Consider the following 23091-nt stretch of genomic DNA (forward strand, 5'->3'; position numbering starts at 1 on the left):
ATGAGTGGTAGGCTATCCCTGTAGACCTGAGGCCATAGACCAGCCCCACTCTATATCCATGACCAGTCTACTATTACAATCACCTTTATTCGCCATGTACATTGACACATACCCAGAACTTGTCTCAGATGATTTGATCCCTAACAATGGAACATTGGGCCATTTTGTCTGTAGGTGAACTAAATGAATAAACAGTACAAAGCATTGTAGGACACCTGACTCCTGAAACCCACACCTGGTAGAGAGACCATTACCCCCTGACTCTCCGGAGCAGCGTTACTTCCATAAGGACTTATATTAAATATAGTTGATCAACTATGATGCTCATTCTTTAATTTTCAAGGAAATATGATGCCTATTTAGTTAATAGGATTACTGTGCTGAGTCAGGGGCTAATGCCTGTCTGGGATATTTTGAGTGTGTTCCTTTCTTCTGTTCTACAATAAACACAACAGTGTTTGTGTATACCTTTTAAGTATTTCTACTGAAAGGGTTGACATCTTTAGCTTTTCTGTGTAGAATGACAATGTGCAAATGATGGTTGGTTTGAGGAGGGTTTTTGGATGTGTCCATTTCTCTGGTTCTTACGAACACCATTCTGGTCAGGGCAGAAGAAAGATCAGGCCACCAATAGCGAGGCTCAGTTACACCTGTGGTTTTGGCAGCTTTAGTCATAGTTTTTTTAAACTAAGCTTTTTAAAGATTAATGTGTCAAGGAAAGGAATTGGCATTAACAAGAAAACAACAGGCCAGGTTTAGGTATGAGAAGGTTCCATTGTAGGAACCACACCTCCGTGGAACAGTAGCATTTTAGAGGCAGGGGAAAGAGGGTAGGCCTATATTTTTCTCTTATCGTATTTTTGTCATTATATCTTGTCCATTGAACATTGCAATTTCATTAACCTTATTCTTCAAACATCTATGAGGATGAATTATTTGTTTTTCCTGTCTCAGTAGTCTTCTAGGTCTAGGATATGGATATTGATGTATAACAATGCATAAACACGTTGTAACAAAGTTGGAGATGGGAAAATGGGAGGATATCCAGTGCATTCGGAAAGTATTCAGACCCCTTGACTTTTTCTAAGGTTGGTTACGTTACAGCCTTATTCTAAAATGGATAAAAAATTAAAAAGCCATCCTCAGTCTACACACAATAACCCATAATGACAAAGCGAAATCAGTTAAAAAAATGTGCAAATGTATTAAAAATGAAAAACAGAAATACCGTATTTACGTAAGTATTCAGACCTTTTGCTATAAGACTCAAAATTGAGCTCAGGTGCATCTTGTTTCCATTGGGTACCAAAACACTTATGCAGCTTTGAAGGTCCCCAAGAACAGTGGCCTCTATCATTCTTAAATGAAAGAAGTTTGGAACTACCAAAACTCTTCCTATATCTGGCTGCCTGGCCAAACTGGGCCATCGGGTGAGAAGGACCTTTGTCAGGGAGGTCACCAAGAACCCAATGGTTTCTCTGACAGAGCTCCAGAGTTCCTCTGTGGAGATGGAAAACCCGTCCAGAAGGACAACCATCTCTGGGGCACTCCACCAATCAAGCCTTTATAGTAGAGTGGCCAGATGGAAGCCACACCTCATTAAAAAGCACATGACAGCCCACTTGGACTTTGCCAAAAGTCACCTAAAGGACTCTCAGACCATTAGAAACAAGATTCTCTTGTCTGATGAAACCAAGATTGAACTCTTTGGCCTGAATGCCAAGAGCCACGTCTGGAGGAAACATGGCACCATCCCTACGGTGAAGCATTGTGGTGGCTGCATTATGCTGTGGGTATATTTTTCAGTGGCAGGGACTGGGAGACTAGTCAGGATCGAGGGAAAGATGAACGGAGCAAAGTACAGAGATCCTTGATGAAAACTTGCTGCAGAGTGCTCAGGACCTCAGACTGGGGCAAAGGTCCACCTTCCAACAGGAGAACAACCCTAAGCACACAGCCAAGACAATGCAGAACTGGCTTTGGAACAAGCCTCTGAATGTCCTTGAAAGTAAGGATTTCCATATACAATACCACAGCCGAGCTCATTCAAACGTTGTAAAGTCAAATTGAACACAGATTCCAAACCACACATAACAGTGATCATGATTCCTGGGTATCTTTAACTTTTATAACAAATAAGTGGCTCTTATTTGTTTTTGTTTCCAAGCTTATTTATTTCTTACAGTGCCTTCAGAAAGTATTCATACCCCTTGACTTTTTCCACATTTTGTTGTGTTACAGCCTGAATTTAAAATGGATTAAATTGAGATGTTTTTGTTACTGGCCTACACACAATACCCCATAATTTCAAAGTGGAATTATGTTGTTCAATTATCTTTTCAACAAATTAATTAAAAATTAAAAGTTGAAATGTCTTGAGTCAATAAGTACTCAACCCCTTTGCTAAGCCTAAATAAGTTCAGGATTAAACATGTGCTTAATAAGTCACATAAGTTGCATGGACTCGGTTTGCAATAATTAATGTTTAACATAATTTTTGAATGACTACCTCATCTCTGTAACCCACACATACAATTATCAGACATTTAATATCCCTTTGAGGATGGTGATGTTATTAATAACACTTTGGATGGTGTATCAAAACACCCAGTCACGACAAAGATACCAGAGTCCTTCCTAACTCAGTTGCCAGAGAGTAAGGAAACCGCTCAGGGATTTCACCATGAGGCCAATGGTAACTAAAACAGTTACAGAGTTTAATGGCTGATATAGGAGAAAACATTGTGGATGGATCAAAAACATTGTAGTTACCCTACAATACTAAACCAAATAACAGAGTGAAAAGAAGGAAACCTGTACATATGAAAAATGTTCCAAAAAAAACATGCATCCTGTTTGCAACAAGGCACTAAAGTAACACTGCAATTAACTTTTGGTCCTGAATACAAAGTGTTATGTTTGGGGAAAATCCAATACAAAACATTACTGAGTACCATTCATATTTTCAAGCGTAGTGGTGGCTGTGTCATGTCATGGGCATGCTTGTAATTGTTAAGGACTGGGGAGTTTATAATGATAAAAAAAAATCAACAGAATGGAGCTAAGCATAGAAAAAGTCCTAGAGGAAAACCTGGTTCAGTCTGCTTTTCACAAGACACTGGGAGATTAATTCATATTTCAGCAGGACAATAAGCTAAAACACAAGGCCAAATCTACACTGGAGTTGCTTACCAAGAAGACAGTGAATGTTTCTGAGTTGCTGACGAGTTACACTTGTTTTCACTTAAATCTCCTTGAAAATCTATGGCACGACCTGAAATGTGTTGTCTAGCAATGATCAACAACCAATTTGACAGGGCTTGAAGAATTTTAAAAAAAGAATAATAGGCAAATGTTGCACAATCCAGGTGTGGAAAGCTCTTAGAGATTTACCCAGAAAGACTCACAGCTGTCATCAATTCCAAAGGTGGCTCTACAAAGTATTGACTCAGGGGTGTGCATACTTATGTGTATGAGATATTTCTGTATTTCATTTTCAATACATTTGCAAACATTTCTGAAAACATGTTTTAACTTTGTCGTTATGAGGTATTGTGTGTAGATGGATGAAAACAAATATTTTTCATCAATTTTGAATTCAGGCTGTAACACAACAAAAAGTAGAATAAGTCAAGGGGTATGAAAACTTTCTGAAGGCACTGTAGAAATGCACTATGAGACATATCTATTTGAAATTAGGCCTCTTCTACGAGGCCAAAGCAAAGCACACTGTCTCCAGACAGACTCTTGAATTACATTTTTACTCAAGGTTGCAAATATGTAAGAGCACAATTTAACATTCATCATGTTTTTTTATCATAAACATCCATACAAACAGATGCAGCCAACTGCTAATGCTCCACAAGCTCCACAGAATTATTCCCACTTTTCAGGGAATCCAGCCTCACCTCCGCTCTCTCACACAGCCCTCGATGCTGTCCTTCGTCTCTGGGGTTGTTTGTTTTGTAAAATGTCATACTTTGTTTGTACCAGTAGACTTTCTCAGCTCTCGTCTCTGTGGTGTTCTGTTCATTGGTGCATCTAGCACTACCAAGCTGTGACACACAGAACCTGTACATTTCTTGTAAATAGCAAAAACAAAATGTATATGTTCTTTCTGAAGCAATGTTCTCCCTTTAGTGACCTGTCTTTGACATTGTGTTATTTTGCTGAACACTAGATGGTTTAATGTTATTTTTGGCAGTGAAACGAGGCTACTCAGGTGAGAAAAAAAACATCACCCAAATGTATAACCCTGCTGGAAAATCTAAATGACTGGTTGAAAATGTGAATCACATTTTTATTTTGCGTTCCTCAGTTTGGGAATAGCCGTATTAGTGGATCAGCAGGCTCAGTTACCTCATCATTCACTCCTAATGACTGACAGTGAGGACATGGAGATCTCCCATCTAATTTCCTGATTACATAAGACAGACACCAGAGACGCATTCAACCCTGCGATTCTTTCACCACTGCCCTGCATGTCCACCTTACAAACACACACAGACATACAATGATTCAGTCCCCACGGTAATACCTCCCATATCACTGCTCTGGCATCTGCCTGGCTACCAGACCCACACGTGTCACCATCCTCTGGGAGCCTGCTCACATCACACACTTCCTCCTCCGGGAAACTCACGTTTCTGCCGCACTGCCTGCCTCACTCAGTCAAAAGTTTTAGAACTACTCATTCAAGGGTTTTTCTTTATGTTTACTATTTTCTACATTATAGAATAGTGAAGACATAAAATTAAGAAATGTAGTAAACCAAAAATTAAAAAATTGTGTTACACAAATCAAAACATGTTTTATATTTGTGATTTCTCAAAGGAGCCACCCTTTGCCTTGATGACAGCTTTGCACACTCTTGACATTCTCTCAACCAGCTTCATGAGGTAGTCACCTGGAATGCATTTCAATTAACAGGTGCCTTGTTTAAAGTTAATTTGTGGAATTTCTTTCCTTCTTAATGAGTTTGAGCCAATCAGTTGTGTTGTAACAAGGTAGGGGTGGTATGTAAAAGACCGTCCACATCATGGCAGGAACAGCTCAAATAAGCAAAGAGAAATGACAGTCCATCATTACTTCAAGACATGAAGTTCAGTCAATCAAAAAACAATTCAAGTGCAGTTGCAAAAACCATCAAGCACTATGATGAAACTGGCTGTCATGAGGACCAGCACTGGAAAAGAAGACACAGTTACCGCTGCTGCAGAGGATAAGTTCATTGGTTACCAGCCTCAGAAAGTGTAGACCCCAAAAAATGCTTCTCAGAGTTCAAGTAAGACATCTCAAAAGCAACTGTTCAGAGGAGACTGCGTGAATCAGGCCCTCATGGTTGAATTGCTGCAAAGAAAACACTACTAAAGGACACCAATAAGAAGAGACTTGCTTGGGCCAAGAAACATGAGCAATGGACATTAGACCAGTGGAAATCTGTCCTTTGGTCTGATGAGTCCAAATTGGTTCCAACCGCCATGTCTTTGAGACAGTAGGTGAACAGATGATCTCCGTATGTGTGGTTCCCACCGTGACGCATGGAGGTGGTGTTGGCATGGTGCTTTGCTAGTAATACTGTCAGTAACTTATTTAGAATTCAAAGCACACTTAACCAGCATGGTTACCACACCATCCCGCTGCAATACACCATCCCATCTGATTTGCACTTACTAGGACTATTTGTTTTTCAACGGGACAATGACCCAAAACACACCAGGCTGTGTAAGGGCTATTTGACCAAGGAGCATCAGATCACCCGACCTCAACCCAATTGAGATGGTTTGGTCAACAGAGCGAAGGAAAAGCAGCTAAAAATGTCTACTTCAAGATTTTTGGAAAAGCATTCCAGGTGAAGCTGGTTGAGAGTATACAAAGCTGTCAAGGCAAATGCTGGCTACTTAGAATAATCTAAAATATATTGATTTATTTAACACCTTTTTGGTACACGATTCCATGTGTAATTTCATAGTTTAGGTCTTCACTATTATTCTACAATGTAGAAATTGCAAAAATAAATGAAAAACACTTGCATGAGTAGGTGTCCAAACGTTTGACTGGTACTGTAATTCAATGCGTCAGGAGATGCTAGAGTGCGCATGAAGGACATCTGGGAGCTGAGAAACAGAAGGGCCAGAGAGTCCCTTCATTGGCCAAATATAAATTCTGATATTGAGCAAATGGTGGGAAATTGTGACACGTCTCAAATTATAGACAGTCCAAGGAGCCCATACCTATGAGAGTGGTACCCACCACAGCCTGGGAGAAGGTTGGAGTCAACTCGTTTCACTGCAAGTGGTAAGGACTATTTGTTGACTTGTCAAATTACCCTGAAATTGCACTCTTGTCCAGTACTACAGCAAGACCCATTTTGCATTAGATTTTTTTCCCGCTAGTTCAGACTTCTGGTCTGCTATATCCTAAAAGTAACAAAGGTTTAAAAATGTGTGCAAATCATTAAGAGACTTAAAAAAAAGTAGCACATAGTGGGACTGATCCATACTTGGCTTTGTCTTACAGAGCAGCGCCCTTGGAATGTGGCCGGTCACCTGCAGAAATCCTAATAGGATGCAAGTTGCGTTCCAGGTTGCCTATTCTCTGCCTGAATGATTGCCCATTAGCTGTGCAGGATAGGGACCTGCAACTGAAGGCAAGACAAAACTCTATGACAAAACTGCTAGTGTTGTCCCCATTGGCAAGTCAGGATGTGGTTTGAATTCGGGGTCCGGATTCATGGGATAGAAAGGCTACTGTATTGGAGGTGGTTGCACCTCAGTCAGAAGATGGGGCTGTGTATTGGTGCAATAGACAAAGCCTTTTGATGACACTCAGGACAGGCATACTGCTACTGGACACAGGGAAAAAGGAGAACAAGTGGGGATGTTTCTGTGACACCAGGGACTGGGAGTGTGACAGTAGTGGGAACGTTCCTGTGACACCAGGGACTGGGAGTATGACAGTAGTGGGAACGTTCCTGTGACACCAGGGACTGGGAGTATGACAGTAGTGGGAATGTTCCTGTGACACCAGGGACTGGGAGTGTGACAGTAGTGGGAATGTTCCTGTGACACCAGGGACTGGGAGTGTGACAGTAGTGGGAATGTTCCTGTGACACCAGGGACTGGGAGTGTGACAGTAGTGGGAATGGTCCTGTGACACCAGGGACTGGGAGTGTGACAGTAGTGGGAATGTTCCTGTGACACCAGGGACTGGGAGTGTGACAGTAGTGGGAACGTTCCTGTGACACCAGGGACTGGGAGTATGACAGATTGGGACAGTGCCTCAGAACCAGCGCAGGTCTAGTAGGTGAGCAGCCTCTAGTAAAGATGAAGTTAAGCATATTGCACATTTAACTGGTTCAACTGGGAATCATTCAGGCTTTTCAGTCATCCCTCTAAAGCAGACAGTTCATAACGCAGTTTGGACTTAGTCACATCGACAGGAGTTGTCACTTGAAAGTGCTAAACAGCACCGGTTTTATACAAGTGCCTCTTTATTCACATCAAAAAATACAATGCTATGACTAGCTACATGCAGAAAAACATTAAAGGGATACCTTAGGATTTTGTAAATGAGGCCCTTGCTCTACTTCCCCAGAGTAAGTCTACGGGTATCTAAGGTTAGTTAGCATTGGTTCGCAAAACTACCTCTAAATTCCTTCATACCAACCAGACCTAAAATTGGTATCCACTAGTTCAATCGAACTCCGGGGAAATAGAGCAAATCATTGCCAAAATCTCTAAGTATCCCTTTAAGCATAATGTTTTGGGGCCAATACTTGTTCTAGAATACTGTCAATTCACAATGACCGGCCGTTGTTATAAATGACAAATCGACAAACAAGCAGAAAGTCATATCAAAGCATTATATTCACAAAGTTGTGTTGGTGACAACAGCCTTGATCAACTTGCCAACCGCACAGCAAGCCAATTAGGGACTGAGCCCCCCCCCCCCCCCCCCCCCCCAAAAAATACAAAATATATTCTGGTGCGCTCATTAAAGGGAACATATTAAATGTATTTTCTTTTAACACTTAAAATCATAAAAATCCCAATTCATAGATGAAAATGTTGACCCATTGTCCAAGTATCCACCATGAGTAAAGTCAGTCAGTCAGTCTTCTGTCCACTCAGTCCTGGCGAGTCTGTCCCAGTCCTGGTGTTGCCCATGGGCGACAGACAGTGCCCAGTCATTGTGCAGTGTCATGGTCTCCATTACGCATCAGAGCGGAAGCTGTCGTGTCTTCACACCAGCTGCACAGATGCAGCCAGGAGATAACCCTGCAGGTACTGGAGGGCCTCAGCATTCAGGCTGGTGCTCAACATAGAGAGGACCTGCCATTGGGGAGAACAGGAGTCACTCATCTGTCAACTACTAAAATGTAAATATCTATATACACACTACACAAAATACACAACTATTTGCAGTCTAAGCATGTACCGCTGCAAGCATGGGTTCGAATCCGACCCACTGCTCTTTCAGCACTCTCGCATCTACCTTTCACCTTTAAACATACTAAATAGTTACAAAAATATAAAAATAGAATATTCAGTCATTGGCAATCTAGGAGCCAAAATGTTGTACACTAACTGCTTTCCCTGGGGCCGCACACCATCTATGCTGCACTAGAGGACCTTAGGCGCTCTACTGAGTGGCTGGCTCAGTCGGCTGGGGCTTTACTTTTATAAGTAAGCATTGTCCAAGACAAAGGACCATAGGACAGGAGCCCATCTCCTGTATCTATAGCGTGAGGCAGCCTGTTGTATAAGCACACACCTTTGACAGAACACTAATGTGTCGCAGGGCCTCACCCCCAAAACATATCCTTCATTTTTGTAGCATTTGATATGACTTGACTGGGTATCAAACCCCACACCTTCCAATCTCAGAGCAGACACTAACCACAGGTGGTGTTTAACTTCTACACCATTTTGTTTTGAACTCCGCTTAAAACTGAACGTCTGACTCGTATGAAGCGAGTAGAAGATTGGAACGCAAGGTGGATGTGCCATCTCTTGTAGCCTTGCTGTATAGATGTTCCTGCTATAAGGAGTGATTTAGCCAAGAGCCCCAATGCCTCTAAACATAGCCCAGTATTCATGCATTTCAATATATAACCTTACCCGTCCAGGACAGGCAGTGGAGAGCTTGTGGAGGGACTGCGCTAACAGGATCTTGGGGTTGCTGACAGCGTCGCCGATGGGGTCGTGCTCCTTCTTCCCAGCAAAGGCCAGCTGGGAGAAAGCAGTCTGGTAACTGGCTGTGTCCTCAATGTCAATGAAGTGCTCGTCGTCAGGGATGCTGTCATCCTCTGGCAGCTCAAACAGACCAATCAGGGCCTGGAGCAGGGGGGTCCTAAAGAATAAACAATTTAGCAGACCATTAAAATACTAGAAACACTGAAAAGTGTGATAATACTTCAGGACCGTTTCGCACCAGAGTTTGGTGTACTCGGTGTCCATCATTGCCGGGCACTCAGTGAGGATCTTGATGATGCCCACGGCACAGATCTTCTTCTCCACTGGGCCAGACACTTTCTGCACCTCTGGAATGACTATCTTCTCCAGCACCATGCCAAACATCCTACAAGAGAGAAGACCCAGTACTGAGAATACCTTTGCGCATGACTATCAGAATAATTACTGACTATGATTAAACTTTCAGGCTTATCCTTTCACATATGACATGGTTGGCCTTTAAAACCAAAAGGGAGAACTGACTGGTTTGTGTTCAGTGAGCAGATCTGCACACTTAGCTTTAAGGCTACACTAATGAACATTTCAATGATGGAAAACACAAACATGTCAGTCTCATTTCATCTGACAAGAGACTTACTTTGGCTGTATGCTGTCAAAGATCTCCTGCAGAGCAATGGCTCCATACTTGACACCATACAGATTGATAAAAACCATGAAACCTATGGAGAAGAGGACCTTTGAAAATGTGCAGCATGGAGGAGAGATCAGAGCCACACTATGTACGTTTTGAAACTAGGCTAATATAACAACCGTGTCTGGTTGTGTGAGCATGACAAAGACCAAGAGGATGTGTGTGCAGTTTCAATTGTACTTCAAAATAAACAATGTCAACATTAGTTTTAAGCTGTACTCACTCTTGATGAACTTGGTCGTTTTGGAGCTCTGCAGTCTCTGGAAGAGGAGAATGAAGATCTGTTTCCTGTACTGAACAATGGACTCCCTGAGAAAGAGAGAGCAAGACAACTCATGATACAGCCACCCTAAAAATTGCATAACTAAATTAAGGACTTTGTCAGATAGACAGGTGGAGGTGGTCGACTCACGTGGGCATGTGCTCTATGATGCTGTTCATCAGGTAGAAACCTTGGTGGTCATTGGCCTTGGAGGCTATGAGCTTCTGGAAAACTCCTAGCAGACCAGGCTGTACAGGGAGAGCAGTTTAACGGCAGATTATCACAACTAACCAATTGCACACCTCAGTTCAACTAAGACTGGTAGGTTACAGAATATTATGTACAGTAAGAGTCCTATTACCACCAACATGCCCCCAGATGTTACTCACTATTTTGTCAGCAGCAGAGCTGGCTATGGTGGCAGCCCCCTTCTCCAGGTAGGCCTGAAGCAGGCGCACCAGAGGGGGGATGTTGCCAGTGCGTTCCCAAAGCACGGGCTGCAGCAGGTGGGGGAACAGGGCCATGTAGGAGTTAGGGATGGAGCTGGTGTGGATCTCCAGAAGCAGAGACATCACCTGGAACACGTAGGGCACAAACTCTGCAACAGAAGGGGGGAAAGTTGATGTAAGGTCAATGTGTAGTTTGTCAAGCTTGCATACATGCAGTTCAGGGGATGGTTCCACAAACCCTTCAGAAGGGGTGATGTCAATGCTCATTTTAACCTGGTAGCACCCCACTTCCTGTTGAACGAGGGAGAGCTTGGTTTGTTGTTTTGGAAAGTCAATTGAAAAAAGTTGTTACTAGCTAGCTACCTTTTTAGTTAGGATACCGAAATACAGTTGGCATCAGTAGCTGGGGCCACTGTGTCCAGTGATACTACCTGATCCTGTAACGCTTAGAGAATATCTTATGTCAAGTGTTATTGCAGTGTTGTGGTTGCAGGTTCACCTGGCACATCTAAAGTATTTTCCTTTTGTGGTGTTACTATAGGCCACCAAGTGAAACGCTTGATAGTGTATTTGTACCCATTTCCGGCACCGACAGAGATGGCCGCCTCGCTTCGCGTTCCTAGGAAACTATGCAGTATTTATTTTTTACGTGTTATTTATTACATTGGTACCCCAGGTAGGTTTAATTACATACTCTCAGGAGGAACTATTGGATATAAGAGCAACATCAACTCACCATCATTACGACCAGGAATACGACTTTCCCGAAGAGGATCCTCTGTTTTGCCCACCACCCAGGACAATGGATCGGATCCCAACCAGCGAACAAATACAACGAGGCGGTAAAAGGGGCAGACGAAGCGTTCTTCTGGTCAGGCTCCGGAGACGGGCACGTCGCACACCGCTCCCGAGCATACTACTCACCAATGTCCAGTCTCTTGACAACAAGGTTAATGAAATCCAAGCAAGGGTAGCATTCCAGAGACAGAGGCTAACGTTCAAGACACGCTATCGGAGTTGGTACAGCCAGCTGGTTTCTTCACGCATCGTGCCGACAGAAACAGACATCTTTCTGGTAAGAGGGGTGGGGGTGTATACCTTATGATTAACGAGACGTGGTGTGATCATAACATACAGGAACTCAAGTCCTTCTGTTCACCTGACTTAGAATTCCTTATATGAATATGTCGACCGCATTATCTACCAAGAGAATTCTCTTCGATAATAATCACAGCCGCAGATATTCCCCCCCCCCCCCATGCAGACACGTCGACAGCCCAGAACGAACTTCATTTGACTCTAAACTGGAAGCCACATATCCTGAGGATGCATTTATTGTAGCTATGGATTTTAACGCTTTTAAGGCTCCCTAAATTCTATCAGCATATCGATTGTGCTACCAGGGCTTGTAAAACCCTGGATCCTTGTTATTCTAACTTCCGCAACGCATACAAGGCCCTCTCCCGCCCTCCTTTCACAAAAGCTGACCACGTTCCCATTTTGTTGCTTCCAGGCTATAGACAAACTAAAACAGGAAGCTCCTGCGCTCAGGTCTGTTCAACCAATCTGATACCACACTCCAAGATAGCGTCAATGACGTGGATTGGTATATGTTCCGCATTGCGTCAAACATTGACGATTACACAGATTCAGTGAGTGAGTTCATTAGCAAGTTCATTGGCGATGACGTACCCACAGCAACTATTAATACATTCCCAAAACAGAAACCGTGGATTGATGGCAGCATTCGCGTGAAACTGAAAGCGCGAACCACTGCTTTTAACCAGGGCAAGGTGACCGGAAACATGACCTAATACAAACAGTGTAGCTATTCCCTCCGCAGGGCAATCAAACAAGCTAAGCGTCAGTAAAGGTATGTGGCAGGTCCTACAGTCAATCATGGATTACAAAAAGAAAACCAGCCCCGTCGCAGACCAGGATGTCTTGCTCCCAGAGACTAAACAACTTCTTTGCTCACTTTGAGGACAGTACAGTGCCACTGACACGGCCCACCAGCAAAAACCTGTGGACTCTCCTTCACTGCAGCCGATGGGAGTAAAACATTTAAACGTGTTAACCCTCGCCAGACGGCAGGCCCAGACGGCATCCCCAGCCGCGTCCTCAGAGCATGCGCAGACCAGTTGTCTGGTGTGTTTACTGACATATTCAATCAATCAATCCTTATCCCAGTCTGCTGTTCCCACATGCTTCAAGAGACCAACCATTGTTCCTGTTTCCAAGAAAGCTAAGGTAACTGAGCTAAACTCCCACCCCGTAGCACTCACTTCCGTCATCATAAAGTGCTTTGAGAGACTAGTCAAGGACCATATCACCTCCACCCTAGACCCTCTCAAATTTGCTTACCGCCCCAATAGATCCATAGACGACGCAATCGCAACCACACTGCCCTACCCCATCTGGACAAGAGGAATACCTATGGTAATGCTGTTCATAGACTACAACTCAACATTTAACACCATAGCACCCTCCAAACTCGTCATCAAGCTCGAGACCTTGGGTCTCGACCCCGCCCTGTGCAACTGGGTACTGGACTTCCTGACGGGCCACCCCCAGGTGGTGAGGGTAGGTAACATCTCCACCCCTCATCCACACTGGGGCCCCACAAGGGTGCGTTCTGAGCCCTCTCCTGTACTCCCTGTTCACCCACAACAGCGTGGCCATGCACGCCTCCAACTCAATCATCAAGTTTGCAGATGACACTAGTGGTAGGCTTGATTACCAACAACGACAAGACGGCCTACAGGGAGGAGGTGAGGGCCCCGGAGTGTGGTGTCAGGAAAATAACCTCACACTCAACGTCAACAAAACAAAGGAGATGATTGTGGACTTCAGGAAACAGCAGAGGGAACACCCCCCTATCCACATCGATGGAACAGTAGTGGAGAGGGTAGTAAGATTTAAGTTCCTCTGCGTACACATCACAGACAAACTGAATTGGTCCACCCACACAGACAGCATCGTGAAGAAGGCACAGCAGCGCCTCTTCAACCTCAGGAGGCTGAAGAAATTTGGCTTGTCACCAAAAGCACTCAAGTTTACAGATGCACAATCGAGAGCATCTTGTCGGGCTGTATCACCGCCTGGTACGGCAACTACTCCGCCCACAACCGTAAGGCTCTCCAGAGGGTAGTGAGGTCTGCACAACACATCACCAGGGGAAAACTACCTGCCCTCCAGGACACCTACACCACCCGATGTCACAGGAAGGCCAAACATTGAGTGGCTGTGCCATACATGTAAAAAATGTATCACTAGCCACTTTAAACAATGCCACTTAATGTTTACATACCCTACATTACTCATCTCATATGTATATACTGTACTCTATACCATCTACTGCATCTTGTCTATGCCGTTCTGTACCATCACTCATTCATATAACTATGTAGTTATTCTTCATCCCTTTACACTTGTGTGTATAAGGTAGTAGTTGTGGAATTGTTAGGTTAGATTACTTGTTGGTTATTACTGCATTGTCGGAACTTTACATTAGTCATTGGGTACATCATACGAAAAACAGAAATCTTAAATAGGCAGTTAATTCATGTTCAAATTCACAACATACCATACAAAGGCATTTCATCATTCAGTCCTTTAGGAAATAATGTCTGGAGGGTGAAAATCCCCAAACATTCCCTTCTACTCAGAGTATTATTGATATCACCTCCCCAGTCTGAAATCTTAACTTTCTATGCCACAAATCTAAAAAAAAAAAGTTAGAAATATCATGATTCAGGTCATTGAAATGTACTGCGACCTGTCGTTTCTCCTGATTGAACTTGTGTTCATTAATTCTTTGAGAACGAGAGGTTTTACCGTCATAGCAGAGCCCACATGGACATTTAATAATGTAAATAATATAGGTGGAACACATAATAATGTAATTTATTTGGAACTGTTTTCCTGTGTGTGGGTGGCAGAAATATTCACACTTTATCATATTGTTGCACTGTGCGCATCCTCTGCATTTATAGCTACCATTTGGTAGAGGGCGTAAAAGGGCTTGGCTGATATTCTTGTGGCTGGCAGTTGGCATGAACCAATTTATCGCGTAAATTGCGATCTCTCCTATACACAAGAAGTGGTGGATTTTTTAATTCAGCCGACAAAGCTGGGTCCGATGATAAAATATGCCCGTGTTTCTTGACCACACCTCCCACATGTAGTTGTGAAACATTAGGGAGTTTTCTTTAGCTGGTCTTTTTTTTAACAGTTAATCTTGTGTTTTTTCCAATGCCAAATTAAGAGCGTCATCCACACAGTGGCTAATAGCCTCAGAAACCTGATCTCCGCTGCTTTTTCTAGATAATCCTCTGTGGAGTGGCATATACGGCACAGTCTGAAAAATTGGCTTCTTGGAAGTCCGCTTTTTAATGGCTCAGGGTGGAAGCTGTCCCCCTGTAATAGAGTATTTCTGTCAGTTTCTTTTCTATACAGAGTTGTAAACAGGGTTCCATTTGATTTCTCAATCCACATAGAGGTAATGAACACGTTGAGTGTCACGTTCAATCGTGAATTTGAGATTAAGGTCAATGTCAAAATCTGACAGCTCTTTTTCAGTTCCTTCCCATATGCAAAAAATGTCATCAATATATCGATACCACTTCAGGACTTTATAAAAAAAATGGATTTTCATCGTTAACAAAACATTCTTCAAAAAGACCCACATAAAGGTTAGCGTAACTCGGAGCGAATGTGGAGCCCATCGATGTTCCATTTGTTTGGAGGTAGTATTCATCATCAAACTTAAAATAGTTATGTCAAAACATATTCAGCTCTAAAACGAAGCTTGTTGGTGGATATTCCTTAGTATCTCCGTCACCCAAATAGTGTGCTAGTGCTGCCAGCCCCCCCACATGGGGAATGCTGGTATATAGATTCGACATCTAATGCTCTAGCATTGAGCCTATTCCTGCAACCACTGGCCTGCCTGGATAGTTGCCTTGTTGTGTTTTAGGTTTGTGTAATTTTGGCAAAATGTACAAGCATGGACGTATGGCACATTTGCAACAAAGATTCAGATGTTTTTTTTTTTTTTTTCATATGATGTACCAATTGACTAATGTAAACTGGCTATGTCCTCCTCATGATTTTACAGACGTGTTTCATTCGTCTTATTTATACACTGTCGTATTATTTATGAAAAGCATATTGATATATTTGGGAGCACTCATGTTTTTCCCTTTGCCTTCAACCCCATTCAATGTGTAGAACGGATGTGGGAAGGGCTAGGTCTACATAAGGGTGCAAATTTTAAGAAATCCACAGAAGCTCTGACGAAGGCCGATATGTAAGCTTATTAAATATCAGTGATACTATCAAAAGCAGTGTGCAGTTTCCTTTTTCCTTCATCTTGTTCAATTGTTGCCATGCACCTGCAAATTAGTTTACTCAGATGTGCGAGTGCGTTTTGAAAGATGTGGCAAAAGTGGCTAATAATTCTGACTATACATCTGACTGCAAATTGAAATGATGACTAAAAGCAGCAAAAATAAACTGTATTATAGCCAAGATCAATGATATAAAGAATGAGAGGGGGGGGGGGGGGGGGGGGGGACTTTAAATCATGGGCAGAAAGACAAATTCAACTCCCATCTTTCATTGAATCAGATGGCTTATTCATCACAAAACATTTTGATGTTGACAATTATTTTAAGGATTATTTCATTGGCAAAGTAGACAGACTTAGGCAGGAAATGCCAACAATGGAACAATGAGCCATCATACTCATGCATAATTATTATTTATTTAAAGAAAAGCATTGTAAGTTCGAATTTTGTCAATGTAGTGTGGGATAGGTGGTACCGAGGACGGTAGCTGACTACAGCCACTCCTGTCATATTTAGAATCTGAGCCTAGAGGAAAGTGTTTGTCCTCAGGCCTGGAGGGAAGCCAAAATAATTTAGCTAACCAAGAGGGGCAAAGCGGCCTTACCTGGTTCTAAGAGCAGACCTGCCAGCTTTTAGCAAACTGTAGGAAAAAAAATGTAGTTTGACCAAATACAATGCTATTTCTCTGCAAACAAAATAACTGACTTTGAGCATGCTTATAGAGAAGGGCACTCAACATGTACCTCACTGACACAAATGACTGATGATTGGTTGAAAGAAATGGATAGCTGTACGGTTACATTTCAATGCAGCCTTTGATAATACTGACCATAAAAGGTCGAGAAAAAGTATGCGTTATGGCTTTTCAACCACTGCTCTGAATCCACAATATGGCAATCTATCGAAAGAACTGAGGGTTTTATTTAATTGAAGCTTCTCTTATGTCAAACATGTAAAGTGTGGTGTACCGTAGGGCAGTTCTCTAGACCCTGTACTTTTCCACTTCTACCAATGACCTGCGGCTGGCATTAAAAGAAGGCATGCGTGTCCATTTATTCTGATGAGTCAACCATAGCTATTGAAGTCACTGAAACCCTCAGAGTTGCAGTGTGTTTTCAAATGAGTGGCCAGTAATAAGCTGCTCCTGAACATCTAAAACTAAGAGCATTGTATTTGGTACAAATCATTCCCTAAGTTCTAGACCTCAGCTGTATCTGGTAATGAATGGTATGGCTGTTGAACAAAATGTTAAGACAAAGTTACTTGGTGTTACCTTAGATTGTAAACTGTCACGGTCAAAACATATAGATTCAATGGTTGTAAAGTTGGGGAGAGGCATGTCTGTAATAAAGAGACGCTCTGCTTTTTTGACACCACACTCCACAAAGCAAGTCCTGCAGGCTCTAGTTTTATCTTATCTTGATTATTGTCCAGTCATATGGTCAAGTGCTGCAAAGAAAGACTTAATTACCAAACCTGGATTGAAAAAACAAATAAAGCAACACCTCAAGGCACAACGCCTCACCCAAATGTGACCTACTTGTGTGAATGTACTGAGATGTGTAACTGATCGATGCACACACACGTTGTTTTTAAATGTACATTTTTACAAGTTTTTTTTTGTTATGTGTCGAACCCCAATAAGACTAGCTATCGCCATTGTCATCGGCTAATGGGGATCCCAATAAACAACAAATAATTTTCCTTCCACTCACTTTCCTAGGCCTGTCCTAAGATGAGCAATCTTATGCTTAACATGGACTGATGTAACCTGCTTTCTAGGGTAAAGCCACATACCCTGTACGTCATTCTGTAGGATCTCAGTGAAGACTGGGAAGAGGGCCTCCTCAAAGCTGCCCACAGTGGTAGGGTTGGCCTTGCAGGTGATCCGGATAGACAGGCACAGGGACTCAAACAGGTAGTGGTTAAAGTGAGGCTTGCTGGGGTTCTGAAAGAAACACATGATACCAGTATATACAGCTGCCACTTGGACACAATGTAAGTCAGCTCATGTGTGTATGTATCTACCGCACAGACAAGGGTGTGACCTACCTTGCTAACGAGGAGGAGCTTGTGAGTGAGCTGGCCAATCAGTGTGGGGATGTAAGGAACAATGGTCTCCTGCAGGAGGGAAAAGCTGCGCATGATGGCTAGAAGAGAATGAAGGAGATGTCAGGGTAGAAAACAAGGATCGAATACTCTAAAATAAAATATAACTTAAAAAAAAAAAAAAAACATTACCCACATATCATTAAAGCCATTTAAGTTATTAGCAGAGCAGTTAACCCTCAAACTCCCGTACCTTTCATGATATATTCGTTCTCTGATGAGCCAGGCAGAGCCAGGGCTTTGAACAGGTTGTTGAGCAGCTGTTCCGTGAAGGGGGCCATCTCTGTAGGAGTGATACTGAAACACATTGTGTAGTGTTGGATAAGATTAAGATAATCAACTATAGACTTAACGTAGCTGGGTAACTACTCACAGTGTGGAGTTGTTGGGGCCCCTCATGGTAAAGAGTCTCTCCAGGGCGTGGGCAGCGTAGGTGTGCTCCACTGTGCTCTCCGCCTGTAGGTGGGCAACCAGCAGAGGGACAGCCTGCAGCAGCTGCTCTTTGGGCAACTGGAAGACAAGAGGGGACAAAGGAGGACTGGATATTCACAGGCCCCTCAAAGTGTTGATTTCAACCTTTAAGTAGGCTGAACTCATGACAGTGAATTTTAAGAGGAGAAAAAACAAAAACAAACCTGACTCCTGAAGATCATGACGTATTTGATGGCATCAGCCTTCAACACTGGAAACTCATTGACTAGAATAGAACAGAGTAAAAGCAAGTTTGATAAGTGTAGATAAAGCAATCCACAGCTGTGATAATGAATTCATTAATCATTTGTTTATCCGTTCAACTTTATATGTACCGTTTTGGGAATTGAGGTCTGTGAGAATGTGGTTCACAAAGAATTCTGTGAGGTTCACCAACTCGTTAGCCTGAGTGATACCATGCTTAAAAAGATACACATTTTACATTACTCAATGTCTACTGCAATCATGTTTATAACCCAGCAATGTTACAAACACAAAACAAATTATAACCATACCTTCGCTGTCTGGGCTTTAGAGGCCAGAGATGTGACCAGGTAGATGGCAGCGTCTTTGTGCTTCCAGTTCACCACTGGGTTCTTGGCATACTCCCCCAGCATGGAGTTCACATAGCCAGAGAAGATGGCTGTGACCGGGCCCTCAAAGAACTTACACAGGCCTCTCACTAAGTCACAGGCAGCCCTGCGCCGAGTGTCTATGTCTGTAGGGAGGAGACAGAACAGAGGGGTCAACAACCATATGCTTAAACAATACTCCAACTCATTTTTGGGTTATTACCTGATCCTTCAAGATCTCTTCGGATGTATTCTTCAGAGTTATCCTCAAAGGCCTCCTCATCAGCACCTGGAAACCAAAGAAATATATGCATCAGTACCAGAGACCATTATGCAGATATCTGCCATTAAAGTACACCAGCATGTATTAAATACCAATTCATGCCCAAGACACTATTTCAGTCTCAACTCACTTCTGAACTCCATATTGGGCACAATGACCTTCTCACAGATACTGGTGAGTGTGTTCTGGTCCTCAAACAGATGCTTGTAGTGGGGCCTTTCACACACAGATGCCAGGAACTGAATAGCATTGCTCACAAGCTATATCACAAAACAAAATGGAGCAAATGTATTAGCAGGCGGTCCCACATGATCTATTGATAAGGTACATGAATGTATCATCAGCAGCCTCACCAGGTCATACTTGACCTCCTGGCCAGCGGAGACCAGCAGGTTCCAGATAGCAGTGACAAAGCGAGGCAGGTAAGGCTGGAACTCTTCATCGTACTTCTGGGCGTAAAGAGCAGCGTTGTCACAGATCTGAGATTTGAGCAGCTCCAGAAGACCTGCCTCCTCTTCATCCTGTTGGGTGAAAAAGACAAGGTTATCAAAGATTGAATCAACTGATGTAGTAACTTGAACATTTTACAAGTGAAAGTCCACTCACATCTGTTTGTAGTAGCTTGTTATCCAAGGTCAACAAGTTATGGAAATTAGACATCCACGTCTCCATGTTGTCCTCAAAAAACTCAGGAAGGTCCTGTGAAGGCAGTGAAAGTTGGAAGAATGAGATTACTTTTACTCCAGTGAAAAGGACATGAAAATTCAGCAACATGCAGCATGTCCTTGTGGTCATAAAGCAGATAAGACACACCTGGAAGTTGAGACTGTAGAAGAGTTTTGAAATCAGAGTAAGGGACGAGAAGAGGATCTTCAAAGCGTTGATGTCCGTCGCATGGGTCTGACACAGCTCAATGGTGGCCTGAGAAACAATATACATGAATAACAGACAATGACTTCCCATGTCTGAATAATTTAGGTCCTACAAACTAAAAGCAAGCGATGGGCAGTACCAATTTCATGAACTGTTGTTTTTACTTGAAATATATTTAAATTGTTAGGGTTGATTAACTCTGTAAACAACCTTGAAGAGTTCAGTCAGTGGACTCGCAAACGTGTCCAACACCAGTTTAATCTCCAGCCACAGCTCATTCGACTTAAACTCGTGACGATACCTGAAAAACAGAAGATCAGTGTGAACATCTTTAAAAACTAACCAAAGACATAATTCACTATTACACCTATCATTAGAGGACCACATTCATGCCCATGGTGATTAACCTCTTGAAAAGTGAGTGTGCGGTCCGGAGCACTCCGTTAATGATGTGGAAGTCTCCGCTCTGGAAGCGGGTCACCATCTCTGTCAAGAGGTCCGGCCACTTCATAGGGAAGTCCTCTCTGCCGATGATGCTGATGGCATCACTCAACTGTAGAAGAACAGTAAACACTAGAGTAAAACTAATACATATGGAAATGGCCCTTTTTATTCCGTATAAGTATTATCCTAAAGGATTGTGAACTCATGTAGATGGATTCCAAGAACCTCTGATTAAAGTCATTCAAACCAGCATTAGCTCACTGACTTTATGTACAATAAATAGGCAGTTAACAGGTCTTGCCTCTTGTGCAGACATACCTGTTTCTGAATCTGTTCAGGGCTGCTCAACATCAAATGTACAATGTTGGCCTTGATAGTGGTTCGGTCAGGATCTGAGATTTTGTTTGGTTCATCTTCAATCTGAAAGCAATATTAGGATAAAAAGTAAGACTTGTCATGCCAACGTTGGGCCAACAATACTTGCACAACTCATAACACTTCAATTTGTTCGAATATTCAGGCAACCACTAACTTACTATGCGCCAGTTTCTCTTGATGTAGTTTTTAAAGGTGACAGCTGCACACACCCGGATCACGTTGTCTTGAGATTTCTCCAATAATGTAAGCAGCAATATTGGGTAGTTCTGGTTCCCTTCAACTGACTCAAGAAACTTTTCAGCTGGAAGAAATTAGGGAAATAAGAACATTCCAGTCAAGCAATGGGAAATTGTACAAAATGCCCAAAGTATGCATGTTCATACCATGACTGATCAGTGCGCATGGGTGTTTTAAATGAACATGCATTCTACTCTGAGCTCCCATACCTGGACGTCTGACTGATTGATCCGGGTCCAGAGTTTTGCGCATAAATTCTGTGAGTGTCTGAAGGTTTCCATCATTCAGCTCCATGGTGCCCTAGAAAGAAAGTCAGTCATTACATTAGTGATGGTCTCAACTAAATGACTATTAGCTGATAAGATACAACTTTTTATTTAATCACATTCACAGCGTCGCAGATTTAGTTGCAGTGTACAGGGAAATACTTAACTGCCGAGCTCCAACAGTGTAGGTGTGAATGATTGTCTTAACTACAAGTTAGACAAACAAAACGATAGAGGTGCTTATTGTCATTCAGTCATCCAGCTACCCACTTTCTAATCATGCGCAGTAACTTCACACATACCCATTAATATTTCACGGCGTGACGACGATATCTGAAGGCATAGATAGTTGTATTGAGCCAATCAATTGGACTAAGTCAAGCAAGCTAGCCTTGCATCATCTTTGCGCTCCAATGGAATTCGTTATTTTCCAGAGGTCAGAAACTTTATCCAATCACAGTACATTTGGGGCGGGACTTGGAGGCTGCAGTTACTCACTAGCTAGCAATGTTAGCACTGTACTCTGGCATGGTGCTCATTCAACAATACTTACGTTTCACTAGTTTAGAACTGTAGGATAAAAATATCCAACACTAGTTTCAAGAATATAAACGTAGCTACCGAATGACTGAGCATGTTAGCTATTTTGGTAGCTAGCTAAGTTACTTAGCTAACTAATAGCAGGCTAAACTAGCCATGGCTGTCTGGTAGGCCAGCAGTACTAGCAAAAATAGCCTAAATGACAGCCATGCCATAGCTAACTTAGAACGTCTTCTTGCGCGCTAGTATCTGATGCGCGTGTTACATTTGGGCGAATAACGTTAGCTAGTTCTGAAATAATTTCCTGTAAAAAAACTGCCTATTCTGTAGTGTCCTCGCAAAGCAGTGGCACTAACCCCTAATGCGTGGTATAGTACTATCTGTGAATTAATATTCTGCAAGTAACTAGCTAGCCATTTACCTAGCTTGCTAATGCTAGTTACTTAACTTCTTACCAAGCTAAATTATCCACGATGGGAAATTAGAAATGGCTACGGCAGTTTTATATCTCTACAAATTAGCCAACAATGTACATGCATGTGTAATTTGATAGAGCGATGAGATTACAAAGAGCTCTCATACCTTCTCTTGCTTTTTGTTGTCTGTGCTGTTATTCGCTGCTGCCGGACGAAATGGCTTTCAAAAATCTCAAACCACTGGGCGGTCTGTGCACTGGGCGTGCGCAAACAAGTTTGGAAAACCACGCTGGACAAGCCCCTGCGCACTTGAAAAGAAGGGATGGGCATGGGCGAGTGTTTGGACGAGATTGTATATACAATATGGACTAATGAATTGATCACAATTATTGATTGATCAAGTATGTTCTCCTAGTCATTGGGATTGTTCATCTACTGCCTGATCTACAAATCACCTTCCATCATAAATAACTAGCCTACTCATCATTTGTAGATCTGTCGGCCAGTGACAATTGACCAAAGATACATTACGGTTTTGATCCTCATAGTCAG

The 23091-nt window shown here is 42.6% G+C and overlaps 1 protein-coding gene across 3 annotated transcripts; it reads right to left on the reverse strand.

Moving 5' to 3' along the window:
• Positions 1-7423: 7423 nt before the first annotated feature.
• LOC110528169 (exportin-2) lies at positions 7424-22940 on the reverse strand. Of its 3 annotated transcripts, none has more exons than XM_021609997.2 (26): positions 22706-22940; positions 21750-21790; positions 21527-21617; positions 21239-21381; positions 21021-21122; positions 20666-20811; positions 20469-20559; positions 20199-20306; positions 19992-20084; positions 19739-19906; positions 19516-19645; positions 19326-19391; positions 19046-19248; positions 18866-18950; positions 18695-18756; positions 18433-18569; positions 18253-18356; positions 18003-18100; positions 17748-17898; positions 10540-10748; positions 10301-10398; positions 10112-10197; positions 9835-9916; positions 9436-9582; positions 9123-9354; positions 7424-8333 (listed from the first exon to the last, which is right to left on the reverse strand). In XM_021609997.2, the coding sequence occupies exons 3-26, from the start codon at positions 21609-21611 to the stop codon at positions 8244-8246; spliced, it is 2916 nt and encodes a 971-aa protein (XP_021465672.1). In that variant the 5' UTR covers positions 21612-21617; positions 21750-21790; positions 22706-22940; the 3' UTR covers positions 7424-8243. The 3 variants fall into 3 exon arrangements, with proteins under 3 accessions (XP_021465672.1, XP_036839606.1, XP_021465671.1); XM_036983711.1 differs by lacking the exon at positions 22706-22940 and adding an exon at positions 21886-21904; XM_021609996.2 differs by lacking the exon at positions 21750-21790 and having other exon boundaries at positions 22706-22937.
• Between the last annotated feature and the right edge of the window lie 151 nt (positions 22941-23091).

Source organism: Oncorhynchus mykiss, chromosome 7 (assembly GCF_013265735.2).
Source record: "Oncorhynchus mykiss isolate Arlee chromosome 7, USDA_OmykA_1.1, whole genome shotgun sequence".
In the NCBI taxonomy this organism is placed as follows: Eukaryota; Metazoa; Chordata; class Actinopteri; order Salmoniformes; family Salmonidae; genus Oncorhynchus; species Oncorhynchus mykiss.

Bases quoted from the DNA above. Each gene is read 5' to 3' on its own strand.
- LOC110528169 (XM_036983711.1), bottom strand. The intron at 19,646-19,738 runs GTGAGGCTGCTG...TTTGTGATATAG, and splicing joins AGGAGGTCAAGTATGACCTG to CTTGTGAGCAATGCTATTCA. The intron at 18,757-18,865 runs GTACATATAAAG...GTTCTATTCTAG, and splicing joins AGACCTCAATTCCCAAAACG to TCAATGAGTTTCCAGTGTTG.